This window comes from Acanthopagrus latus, chromosome 5, assembly GCF_904848185.1.
Source record: "Acanthopagrus latus isolate v.2019 chromosome 5, fAcaLat1.1, whole genome shotgun sequence".
NCBI lineage: Eukaryota > Metazoa > Chordata > Actinopteri > Spariformes > Sparidae > Acanthopagrus > Acanthopagrus latus.
Genome location: NC_051043.1, coordinates 1,277,896 through 1,291,535, shown reverse-complemented (window position 1 = coordinate 1,291,535; position 13,640 = coordinate 1,277,896). Strand labels below are relative to the sequence as shown.

The 13,640-nt window shown below is 40.0% G+C and overlaps 1 protein-coding gene across 4 annotated transcripts in view; it reads right to left on the bottom strand.

Annotated features, from left to right (window-relative positions):
* The window catches only part of LOC119019399 (tight junction protein ZO-2-like), a 128,606-nt gene that overhangs the window by 37,518 nt on the left and 77,448 nt on the right, over nucleotides 1-13,640 (bottom strand). For all 4 annotated transcript variants that reach the window (XM_037097934.1, XM_037097936.1, XM_037097938.1 and 1 more), the window contains 3 exons: nucleotides 12,742-13,258; nucleotides 8,393-8,496; nucleotides 6,988-7,141 (listed from right to left, as the gene is read on the bottom strand). In XM_037097934.1, the coding sequence (XP_036953829.1) occupies nucleotides 6,988-7,141; nucleotides 8,393-8,496; nucleotides 12,742-13,258 (775 nt within the window). The remainder of the gene's footprint in view (nucleotides 1-6,987; nucleotides 7,142-8,392; nucleotides 8,497-12,741; nucleotides 13,259-13,640) is intronic.

The window sequence follows — 13,640 nt, the reverse complement described above, 5'->3', positions numbered from 1 at the left end:
ACTTATGAATTTGAAACATTACCTCACTAAGAATGTAAACATTAAAATTCTTATTTTGGATTACTTGCCCCTTTATGATATCTTATATGTACTGGCATCTTAACAATATTCAAATTTCAATACAATGCAATACCTGTGTTGTACTAGTCTTAACTGCTTATGGAAAAATAGCAGGATATTGTTACTGTGATAATCATGGTCTTTGTGTTTTTGGCACGTGTGTGCTTGAGGTGTTTGTTCTTCCAGATGCTGGATGTGACTTTCCTGGTGGCAGAAGCTCCTCATCTACTCATCAGCCTCAGCCTGAGTACACCGGTCTTCCCTCCACTTGCTGCCAGATTGTTTACATTTTCTCTAGTGATATTAATGGCTGAACCGCTTGCAAAGTTCTCTAGTTTTTCTAGTTCCAGTGATCCTCCCGTTAAACCATTTAGATAACGCATGCTCTCCTCATCATTTCCAGAACCAGTGCAACCTTCAAGCTCCAGCTCCACAGCCACACTGCCGCCCAGCCTAGTCCACCTAAGCAGCTCCACCTGCATTGCCACTCAGCAGTGCTCCAGCCTCTACCTCCTCCATCTCGTGCTGTGAGCCCCAGCTGCACCATCAGGTTGTCACTCATCAGAGCCAACACCTGCTTACTTTTCACCTGAACAAGATCAATAAATTCCTTTCATCCATTACACCCGTCTCAGTGTTTGCTCCTGGGTCCGCGTTCAAACTCGCAACCGTAACAATTATCAAATAATATTGGGGTAGTTTTCAAGAAATGTAGGAAATTAATGTGGTAACTTGAAGGTAGTGTCATGGAAATGTATAATATGTTTCTTGGTTATCACCATGTACTGATTTACCTGTGTTACCACTAAAATGTTTGGGAAAATCGACGGGACCCTGAGAATAAGGTCCTCGGAACCTCTAGGTCTCAGCCATCAGTGAACTGAAGTGACTGTCAGTGCAGTGAGATGTGTGAGCATAACAGTGTAACTAACATGTACAATATACAGGTGTGTGTGTGTGTGTGTGTGTGTGTGTGTGTGTGTGTGTGTGTGTGGTGTGTGGTGTGTGTTTAGGTGAAATGGCAAAGCAGCAAGAGACAACAGGAAGGTGATGGGAGATCAGACAGACCACCTGGACAGACAACGGCGAGTTCCTACACTGTTAAGACAAATCATTAATATGTTATTACATTGAAAATTCAACAAACATCTTACCCACTTTAAGTGCCAGGTCATGCAACATTCTGTATTCACAAAACAAATCATCACCCTTTGCAATGTCATGATTACATTTTTAGATATTTGACAATAAATCTTAAGACAGCAAACCAACTCTTTCCACTGGCACATAATGAATCACACAATTCAAAGTACATAGTGATTATAATGTGTTTATTTATTCAGGAAAGTGAATCATGTATTTATAAGTTAAAAGATTTAAGCAGTATAAAGGGAAATGTCAAAGGTGTAAAAGCTTTACAACAACAGTCAGGTTGTGTTTTACAACTTAGAGAAAGGCAACAGATTGTTACACATGCTGTGTCTTGGGAGGTCCTTCATCTAAAAGTATGACATATTATCTGGAAGAGAAAACACAGACAAAGATTGCCCTTTTGAGTGATTACAGGGATCGCTTCTGCTTGTCAAGGTGAGCACTTTCAAATCAAAATGATTAGTTTTAGCTTTAGGGGAAGAAATAGACATAAATACATATTTACATGAAATAGTGCAAAATTAACAGCATTTTTTTGGTTTGTTTGTTTGTTTTTTTTGTTTTTTAAACGTAGATTTTAAATACAGATAATAAATATGGAATATGCTCATCGATCCAAGTCATGTATATGTGCATTCATTTTGATGTGGCTTGAACACTACTATTCCACACAGAGATGTCGGAGGCTGCGACCGGCAAACCACTGTTAGACAAGCGCTACAGAGCCCACAGTGACAGTGTAGGTGACTGTGTTGATGCCTGTCCGACATTGTCCAAAAGTGCATGTTATCAGTCTTAGATCTTTGTTGTGAATGTCTGAACTCTCAAACAACTCATGGGTGGATCAGCCTGAGGCATTTGTTCATGCCGAGTTGCTCGAGAGCAGCGTGGAGACCGCAGTTAGCTGTTATGTTAGCAGTTAGCTGCTCGCTGTAGCGCAGTGTCCAGGTTAACTGTGATGCCTGTTACCATCAAGGATTTCTTTCTTTCCACACTGCATTCAAATGGTTACTTAAAGCCATCGTTCCAAACCACATATATCGTTATTAAGCTGAAGCCAAGTCGGTGTGAAAACGCAGCTTGACGTCAGTCAGCTGTGGCAAAATGTACCAAACATATATATATATATATATATATATATATATATATATATATATATATATATGTATATAACAACTAACACGGGACAGGTTACATTTTATTTTAGTCCACGCGAGTGAGTTAATCCTTTTTTTATCCTCAGCAATGAACCCCGGGGCTTGAGCAAAAAATACAATGCTGTTAACTCAGGCTCTTTCAATTACTCATAGGCCTAAAGGAGTGATTTAGACAAAAAAGGATTAATTTTCATGTGCCAAGGGAGCCGCTGCAGAGGTGTAAAACAGCTTACTGGTTTGCCAAAATCTGACATCTGTTTCCCTTTCAGACTGAGTGAACTGCATGCTGCATGTGGTATTACACCACGTGTGTGGGACAACTTTTGTGAAGGCTGTGACAGCTAAAATAAAGTGATACATTACTGACATTACTGTTTTCTTTCCTTTTGGAACAACTGTGGCTCACTCTTGGTACTTTGTGAGAGCGCACATAGGGCATGCATTGCATCTTGAATGTAATACTGTATATTGATTTTGTACCTAAATCACAAAATAACAAAATCACAGTAAGAAAATGTTAGATTTTTTACTGTGAAAACCACAAATATGTTTCATGAACCAACTGCATTAGTTACAATGCAAATCTAAATTGTTGGCTCAGGCTCAGGACTCCTCAGCTCATTCCTGCCTGTTCCACATTCAGCAGTCTCCTCATTATTTTTACTCAAAAACACAAAAAAACGACTACACTCCACACTAAACACTATATAACATACTAACTATACACTCCAAACACGCTATATGTCACAAATCTCTCAACTCTCAAAACTCTCCATCTCTGTCGCTGTCTGTATCTCCACCAGCGTCCCTCACACAACTTCCCCTGCTCCTCAGCAACCAAACTTGCTGCTTGGACACTTTCGCGACAAAGCCCATTTTTACCATTTCTTCTTGCACCAGACACAAAGCAAACATGACAGCAATGTTCACGAAAAAGCATGGCAGACATTATTTACCCTAAGTCCGGTTTTGGACCTGCCGGTGCGTCGGGAGGTGGGCCGTGTGGGGGTGGGCTAGCAGCTAGCTACACACCAACATCCAGAGATTCCGATTCCACTTTGTTGTCCTGGTGTATCTGGATCTCCTCAGACCGGAACAGACTCGGTCTCATTTAGTCTCATTAATCCACAACAGTCAGTTCAGATGCACAGAACGGGACCGAACCACCGGCAAAATCCCGGTCCAGCTCGCACCGCTGCAGGTATAAATCTGCTTGTTTCTTAAGGTATGTTGGGGGCTTGAGCTCTGCAGTGATTGGCTCTGGTGCACACATGACTATGGTGGCTATAGTTGATAATGCTAGCGGAATTGGTAAAGCATTTATGAAATAATTTATTAACAGTATCATTGTAGTCCAAACAAACGTTGCACGACGTTGTACACCCTTGAACCACACAGCAGCCATGTTGAAACTCTCAGATCAGACTGATCCTGATCTGCAGAGATATTTGAGGCACACACACACAGACAGACACACACACAGACAGACACACAGACAGAGATTTCTTGCTTTTACAGAGAGATGATAAGCAAGCATACTACATCACAGAAAGTGCTGGGAATATTTCAGTTCTCATCTTGTTTTATTTCAGACCTTAATAAACATGTGGCTCAAACTTACAAAACATTGATGAGTTTAACAAGTTCTGTAGTTTTACAAAAGTATAAAAGTAATATGCTACAACTTCTGTAAAAATAAATTTACATACTACTAATATACTTACAACTGTAAGGTTTTTGAAACTAGTATGATTTTTTTGTTGGCAAATGGGACTGATTTGTGGGCTTCATCGCGGGGTTTTCCAGCATTTCGATGATGTTCACGTCACGTAATTACCTCACTTCATAACGTTCCCATGGCAACAGGGAAAAATGGCTGTTCTTGTGTGAAGTAAACGCAACATTTTTCAACTTTCTGCTAAGATATATGTGACTTTTTTGCAACGAAAATGCAGTGTCACAAGTAAACCTGGACGCTGCGGTCTCCACGCTGCTCTCGAGCAGCTCAGCATGAACAAATGCCTCAGGCTGTTCCACCCAGGAATTGTTTGAGAGTACAAACATTCACAACTAAGATAAAAGACTGATAACATGCACTTTTGGACAATGTTCAAGCCATGTCAAAATGAATGCACATATCCATGACTTGGATCGATGAGCAGAATTTTTTTCCTGGTTTGCGGACATGGCCGAGGACCCCTCTCCAGACGGGGATTCTCAAACCACACCACCAGCACATCTGGGACCCTCGCCAGTTAAAATGAATGCAAGTTAAACTGTCACACTGGTCGAGGCCATTACACAAACTGCAGCTGGTGTGCAACGTTACAGGGAGCAAGGCCTGGGATCGTGAGTTGTTTGCTTTTGTCTGGCTCTCAGATTTGATCAATCATGCTGTTGACTGAAGTTAGGACATCCTACCTCAATAATATATGGACACAGAAATACAGAAATGTAGAAATAAATACAAATCATTTATTTACTTATTCATGTATTTATTTATTTACTTATTCATTTATTCCTGTATTTATTTATATATTTATGCATTTATGGATTTCTTCCTGTATCTATTTATTTATTTATTTATTTATTCCTGTGTTTATTTATACATTTATTCTTGCATTTATTGATTTATTCCTGTATTTATTTATCTATGCATTTATTGATTTATTCCTGTATCTATTCATACATTTATTCATGCATTTATTTCATCATTTATTTATTTATTTCATCATTTATTTATTTATTTGTTTATTATTTGTATATTTATACTTAAGTCATGTTTAGTCCTCCATACACAGTAAGGGGCTAATTAAATCCTGACCTGCTGGTCACCTCCTTCTTTTCTTAAGTGAGTCACAGTGGCTGAGCAGCTGCAAGCAGAAACTTAAGACTGCTTAGTTGCAGATAGTATTTTCAGCTATTTGAATGCCAGATATTTTTAACATTTGTATGTTGTATGTCTAAGAAACAGTTGAAATAATGCCAGGACACTTTGCTTTAGATATAAATCCTTCCATTCATCATAATGTGTTTGTATAGAGGCTCAAGTGCATCAAATGAATCAATTATGTACTTAAAGCAAATTACAAAGCAATGATAAAATAATCATCAGTTTTTATATAGCAACTACTTCATTCTTTTGCCTTCATGCATTTATTTATTAATTAATATCAATCAAAGTTAACATTATGATGTCAAGTCACATCATAATGACTCTACTATCTTCATGGACACCATCTTCACAGCTAGCCAAGGCATAATGGATAACTGAAGTTAATCATCCCTAAAATGTTTTAAACATTCGGCAAAAAAGAGAGTTAGGTTGACTGCTGACATATCTTAAAGATTACACAAATTATTGAAGCCAGAAAATATCAATGCCTCTCTCGTTTTAGTTGTGACCTGAATGACATGGAAATAATTTGTTTTGCCTTGTTCATAAAATTTAAGGCAGTGAATCTATCCTTTGATTGCATAATTTAGGACTTGTTTTCTGCTTCTTGAAGCTGCAATTCAGTATAGACAGAAACAAAAATCGAATCAACACTGCTGCACATGGCCAGTGTTGCCAAATTTCTCATTGTTAAGCTTTTTCAACTTAGCAACAGTAACTAAAGGGGCTGGGAATTTTGATGTATCAATTGCTGTTTTAAAAGTAAAAATTTAAATAGCAATGGAATTACTCACTATTTGGAACGTAATGATGCCAAAATCTAACGTTACAATAGCTGGCCATGAGCTAAGCATGGGCATTAAGTAACCGTGAATTGTTTTTGGCAATGAATGATTGGACGATGTACAATTGAAAAACAATACAGCAGCCAGGCCACTCTGCAGTTTGACTCAAGCATAGAGAACACACCCAATGAAGCTACACAATCAAGAGGTGGAGCAGGGCAGGTCTTATGAGATCGAGTCTGTCTTTTCGAGCAGTATGTGCCTGATCTCTTCAGATGTAACAATACGATGACAATGAGATCCAATAGAATGCATTTATACCGATTTGCCTGGTAAGATCCATGAACTTTACAAGCAAAAGAACCACATGATATGTTGGTAGATATTGTCACAGTCCCATGACAGTATTTCAATATTTTTTTATCGTGATGTTGCAAAATAACGTTTATTGTTACATCACTATTTATACTGTCCATAAGCTTAAGGGATGAATTCTATTTACCCTTTGACCTCAGATCTATAATTATGTTTATGGCACACCTCAACCTTTGAGAACTCAGAGCAGGGGCCCAAAATCATGCACTGTAATATTATATATGTACAATTTATCAAAGCATGTCAAATCTGTTTCCAACAGCCAGACTTCCTCAGTTAGGTCACCTGGTTAGATCAACATGCAGCAGTCCATGTGTACTCTATGCTCAGTAATATGAGGTCACATATATATTGATTTGTGTGAATTTGAATAAAACACTTTGTAGATCCCATTATGTAATTATCATTAAGTAATAGAACAAGGATAAGGAGAATAATTCATAAAACCATTTTTGAATGGAAGCTAAATATTAAAGCCCAGACAGGCCATTTGTTTTTCATCTGTTTGATGTAAAACAACCATTAACCATCCAGAGTACCAAAACTGCATTCAGTGACTCACCGTCATTATCAGAATCAGAGTCTGCAAGGGGGGGGATGCGTACAAGGATCTGGCGTCGGTCTCTCTGGACCACAAGCTGCAGCTTCCCTCTTGACTTCTCTATCAGCTTTCCAGCATCATGCAGAGAGAGGTTCTCCGTCACTGTCCCATTGATCTGTGCACACACACGCACATTGTTATCCAATGGTTCTGCTCTAGTTATGGCACATTCCAAAGCACCTCAGGTTCTTTGTCATGTGTCTTGAGCCTTTCCTGAGCAGTTTTTTTTTTACTGAGTAGCAGGTTGTATTGTCCTGTTTGAGGGGCAAACATTTCATTGTAACAAGATCATGTTATATTACTTAAATGGTTTAATGTTTTGGTTGATCAATGTATATTCTGTGTACAGCCATGGCCAAAAAGTTTTGAGAATGACACAAGTATTGGTTTGCTACTTCAGTTTTTTAGAACTTTGTGTCAGATGTTACTATGGCATACTAAAGTATAATCACAATTAGTCATAACTGTCATAGGCTTTTATTGACAATTACATAAAGCTTATATAAAGAGTAAATATTTGCAGGGTTGACCCTTTTTTCAAGACCTCTGCAATTCACCCTGGCATGTTGTCAATCAACTTCTAGGCCAGATCCTGATGGCAGCCCATTCTTTCATTATCAATGCTTGGAGTTTGTCAGAATTTGTGGGTTTTACTTTGTTCACCTGCCTCTTGAGCATTGACCACAAGATCTCAATTGGATTAAGGTCTGGCAAGTTTCTTGGCCATGGACGCAAAATTTTGATGATTTTTTTCCCAAGCCACTTAGTTATCACTTCTGCCTATGGCAAGGTCCTCCATCATCATCAAAGAATGCATGTGCAAGATAATTTTAGGGTAGGGACAGCACTTCATTTGTAACCAACTGTAAACCAAAAGTAGCTCCAACAAGCGTGTGAATCTCTACAGATGTACATCTAAGCAACAAAGAGGAGCTGGTAACTAGTACTAACAGCTAGTAACTAGTAATATGAGCTGGTGAATAACTAGTGAAAATCTGAGATGGTAGCAGGTGTCACCAGTAGTAGTTGGTAGCTGGTCTAGCAGCTGTCAAAAACCCAGCTCAAACTGTTCAAGCAGGTGAACAGCTACCAGCTAATACTGGCTTTTCCAGCAGGGACACTCCCAAGGACAGCAACGCCCCAGTGGACAGACGGGAGAAGTGCACTTCATTGTGATATGGGAATCTCTTCCTCTAAATATTCACACTAAATATTCGGTCCTGGTTCAGGCCGTATGTTTGACACCCCTGCCTTATATATATCTTAGGAACCCTTTGACATTTGGTTGGGAACACTCAGCTAGATGACTTAACTGTGATGGTTGCGATTGTGTGACTGCACTGTAAACAAATAAATGTATGTGTACCTTGAGAATAATGTCTCCCTCCTGCAGGTTCCCATCCATGGCCGCCAGGCCCGTGCTGGTCATCTGTTTGATGAAGATCTGACTTCCCAGACGTAGACCATACTCTACAAAAACACAAAAGAACATACAACACACCACAGTTACTGCAAAGTCCTGCTGGAGCCGACCATACATATTTTAGGTTGAATTTTTCTTATTTGACAAAACAGGCCGAAAATGCAGAGCTGTACAGCAGATGATATGGATATCTGGATGTCAGCTTTCTCACCAGCACAAGGACACAGCATCACAGTGGTTAGTGCAAATTCAAAGACTGATTTTACACCATATTTCAACCAAACTATTTGTTTTCTGATGTATAGATGACTCATAAACATTTACCTAAACTGTAACTAGCGAATCAGTTTCAGCAAGAAGAGCAGATTTCATAATTTTACATACTTGTTAGTTACTTTTTTATTGAACCATTTGATCTTAGTTTCATTTGTTGTTACAGACAAACAGATTATGACAGAGCTCTCTCTACTGATACACAATGGGATGAAACGATATGATAATCCCTGTGTTTTATGTCAAGGCCATTGCATCAGTAATCTGAATTGAAATGCTGATTAACCAAATGTTCAACCATAGTGGGGAAGTTACACTACAACTTAGCCAACAATCATAATGGAATTTTGTAAGAATGTAGACATTTAAAATAATGTTTGGGCATTTTAATGGCTTTACTGAAAGGACAGCATGCAGAGGTGACAGGAAACAGGAGCAAAGGGCCACAGGGCAGAATTTAACCCTGGGCCACTGCAGCGACGACACAGTCTCTTTACATGTGACGCCGGCTCTACCAACTGAGCCACTGGTACACCCCGTAATGTAGAATTAAGATAAAACTTGACGTGTATACAAGTGGGTGTCATTGTTTTTAACTGCTGCGTTAGAAAGACACCTAGGGCAAAGTGTCTTTGATATGTAGATGTTACTGAGATTTAAATGGTTGCCTCCACAGCTTGGCACTTTACCAGACGCTAGTAATGGTTTAGTAGTTGACTCTGACAGAATATTTTATGCCAAGATGAAAAAGATTTGATGATGTTGCTATTATTTTGCTATCAATTTCTGATTTTATGAAGGATGATCCATTATTATGGACTGATATATCAAATCAATGATCAGTGGTCTAATATAATCGATGTAAAGTGAAAACATCAATCCATATCATCATCATTAAAGGTCCCATATCATAAAAAACAGGTTTACTCTGGTCTCTACATATATAAGCTGGTCCTCCCTGAGCCTGCCAACTCCCAGAATGAGGAAAGCAAGTGATTCCTGCATGGTCTCTGCAGCGCAACCACTGGTAACACGGCACTCCTACAGGCTGTTCAGATTCAGCTCCTTTCGTTACGTAATGAAAGGAGTCATTATCATAGGCTGACCCCCTCTGCGCAGTGATAGGAGATATCTGAAAGGTGGGTGTTCATCTCCGAGGTGAAGTTCGGTGTGTCCTGCGGTGAGGTAGCAGTGTTTCACAATATCGTCGCTCAAAGCTAGACACGCAAATAGCTCTGTTGTTGGTTGTAAAAATCAACAAAAGTGCCTATATACTGTCCCAGCTACAGAACAACAGAAGAGACAGTGGTTGCGTTTCATATTTGAAGACAAAGTGTCAGCTGCGGTTCGTGTTAGCTTGTGTGTGTGTGTGCTAATCGCTTCACATCGGGCTGCTTCAGTAACGAGGGTCAGTACAAAGCTGGCTTTGCCTCGACACAGACCCTCGTAAAAGGATCAGTCCCAACCATACTGGACCCAGCAACTGCACACGAGCCACTGAAAAGTGTTGCTGCGGTTTAATAGTAACGTTATATATAGTTGCCTACGAGTATAGTTAGCTGTAGCTATAGTATAGCTGGAAACTAGCTAACTAGTTAGCTCTGCTTTCGTCCGCTATGCAATGGTGTTTAAAGCGAGTTTGATGTTAATGATATTACGATGGGGCTTGGTTGTCACAGTAAAAAGTCTGGAAACGTGCAGACTGGAGACAGAGATGATGCTAACAGTGTCCAAGAGTTTGGAGACTGTGTTGGAGACAAACACAGCTTTCGCAAGCTGTTAGCCATTAGCTTCATGGTAGTAAATGTAACAACACATACGAACAAACTAACATTATACAGACAGATTCTATTATACAGTAGCATGTGCTAATGTTTACACACCGTAAACATTAGCGCATGCTACTGCTAACGCAAGGGGCATCCTCTCCCTGAGAGTGACTAGCAGGCAGGGCTCTCCAAGTAGGCGTTGACAGATGGAGCCCATTAGCATTTAAAGGTGTAGGCAAAGAAACAGACTGTTCTGAATAGACCTCTGTAGAGCGACTTTTAGACAGCTGAAATTCAGGACCACAGATGGGTTTGGGGTCATGCATATCGAATACAGAGCTGTTGGACCTCTGACAGCTGTGTGAAATTGATGAAAAACAGTATAATATGGGACTTTAAGAGGAGCCTTCCCTGAACTAATACGCTAGTCGAATGATGTTTCACACAGACTCAGGGTCTCTGCATGCAATTTTAAACAATTTCCCCTCCAGGGATTGATAAAGTATTCTGAATCTGAATGCAATTAACTATCTTCTATAGCATGGCATCTAGTCATACAAACACACACACACACACACACACACACACACACACACACACACACACACACACACACACACACACACACACACCTGTATGTAGTACATGGTAATTATTGTGTGCTTTCATCTTTGAGTTGAATAAAATACTTTAAGTGTATAAGTGTATAAGAGTGAATGTTGCCAACTCTGCACTGTCAAGAACTCCAAAATCATTCAACCATTACAAGCTGTTATGGTAAATGTGGTTGCAGTTATTAAGTTAATTATTAATCAGGGTTATAAACAGTTAAGTACCTTTTTTTGAGACCGATTTAGTAAATTTGCAATGTTTTCCCTTCTTTAAGGGTGGTGCCCCGAGGTGATCAAATGTGAATTGGATCATATTATTTATCATAATGAGTAATTATCCCTGATTATCATTGATTATTATTCATAGCCAAATTTACCCTAAAACTCCCCTTTAAAATGGAACTCTCGCCAAAAAGCAACCAAGGCTTTATTTGTGAATATATATGAGTCAAACCTTCATTTTTGGGCAAGCTAATTTTCAATGGAGTGCAGGGGCACTCTTACGCTAGCATCAAAATCACTATTTTTAAAACAGTAAGAAGGCTCGACACAACATAACACTTTGCTCGTAGTATCACCAGGGTCTCTACACATGAACACGAGCACTGAGAACATTGTTTGTGTACACAGATTTCACTAAAAATAAGGTTTTTGAACAACTCATGTTAGCTGCTACATCTCCGGCACGCCGCCATTGTGGCAGACAAAAAGTGTTGATCCCCGAGTGCGACCTAACAGGTAGGAGAGTAATGGTGGACCTCCTACCTGTTAGGTCGTACTCTGGGATCCTAACAGGCTTATACGCATCACCCTGATGATACTACGAGCAAAGTTTCATGTTGTGTTGAGCCTTCTTACTGTTTTAAAAATAGCAATTTTATTGCTAGCGTAAAAGTGCCCCTTGCACCCCATTGAAAATTAGCTTGCCCAAAAACGAAACTATGGTAAACTAAACTAAACTTTTACATGAAGGTTTGACTCATATTCAATCACAAATAAAGCCTAGGTTGCTTTTTGGCAAGAGTTTAATTTTAATGTTGCATGAACACTACTTGATTGTGCCTCATGTAATGCAAGGCCCAACACAACCCATACAGCCATTGTCACCTTAATAAAATTAAATTGCCACAGCAACTACTTATGATGATCATTAAATGATTAAACAATGAGGTGTATCATATGTTAGCTGATTCACATGTGATTACATTACCCTAGTCCGTAGTGTCTTTCTCTCATTAACTGAATGCTACACTAGGTTAAATACCTCTCTGCCACAATGTTTTGATGGTGGTTAACTTAGCTCAGCTGTAAGTTGATCCCCCAATCAAAGTGAAAAGATTAATATGAAAGACAAAACCACAAATCCTCATATCCTGGAAGCTGGAACCAGCATATGATTAATTCATATTTTTTTAAATTACTTATGAAAAAACTCATGAATTATCAAAATAATTGGCAATCAATTTTCTTTGTATTGAAAAATCAATTACAAATCATGCAGCTTTAACTGCTGGCATGGCTAAAACAACAAGACAAGACAAATATGAACCCCTGTACAATCCAATATAACAGCCCAGCAATGTAGCCTGCGCTTGGACAGGTTCATGGGCAGTACTTTAAGGTAGCTGCTGTGTTTTACCTTCACTGGGTCTATTCTTCACCAGCAGGACGTTGACAGGTTTCTCCAGGGGCTCAAGCTCTCTGGAGGGTTCTGGGGATGGAGGGTTGTCATTGAGATGGTCCCTGCTCCTATACCTCGCTCCTCTTCCTCGTCCTCCTTGCTCATACTTGTCCTCCGTGCGGCAGCTGTCCCCGGGGCTACGCCCTTGGCTGTGGTACCTCTGATGTTCAGTGCTGCTGTCCAATGCTCGTCCACGGCTACCCTCCCTTCTGGATCTGTCTGGGCTGGGTGAGCTTCTTTCCCTGCTCCTTCCTCGGTTCCTTCCTCTCTGGTTGGAGTCCCGTCCTCCCCTGTACTCGGGATCCAGGTATGCTTTGCTGTCAGAGGTGTGATCGCGGCCTTCAGTGTGGTACCAGTCATTGTCATTGTCAGCATCATAATAGTGGGTGGATGGGGCGTATTCATGACTGTCTCCGCCTGGGGAGGGGGGTTGCTTCAGTGAGTGGACCGCCACCTTACGAGGTCTCTTCACCATCTGACAGAGAAAAATAAAACAGACAAAACCTGATGTAACACAAAATGACAGCAAAATCAAATCAGTTCTCTGACTCTGAGTGGATGATCGTGTGCCTGATGTAATGCAACCTTTTACTACTCTAAAGAAACTGATGCTTTAGCAGCTGAGAGACTCTGCATACAGCAGATGCTGTCCCAATGAGCCGAAGCATACAGCCAAAGCTACACAGAAATGGTTTAAAGACAACAAGGTGAATGTTCTGGAATGGCCCAGTCAAAGCCCAGACCTCAATCCAATACATCTGTGGCTGGACTGAAAAAGGGCTGTTTACTTCTGATCCCTGTGCAGCCTGACAGAGCTTGAGCAGTTTTGCAAAGAAGAATGAAGTAAAAGTGCTGTG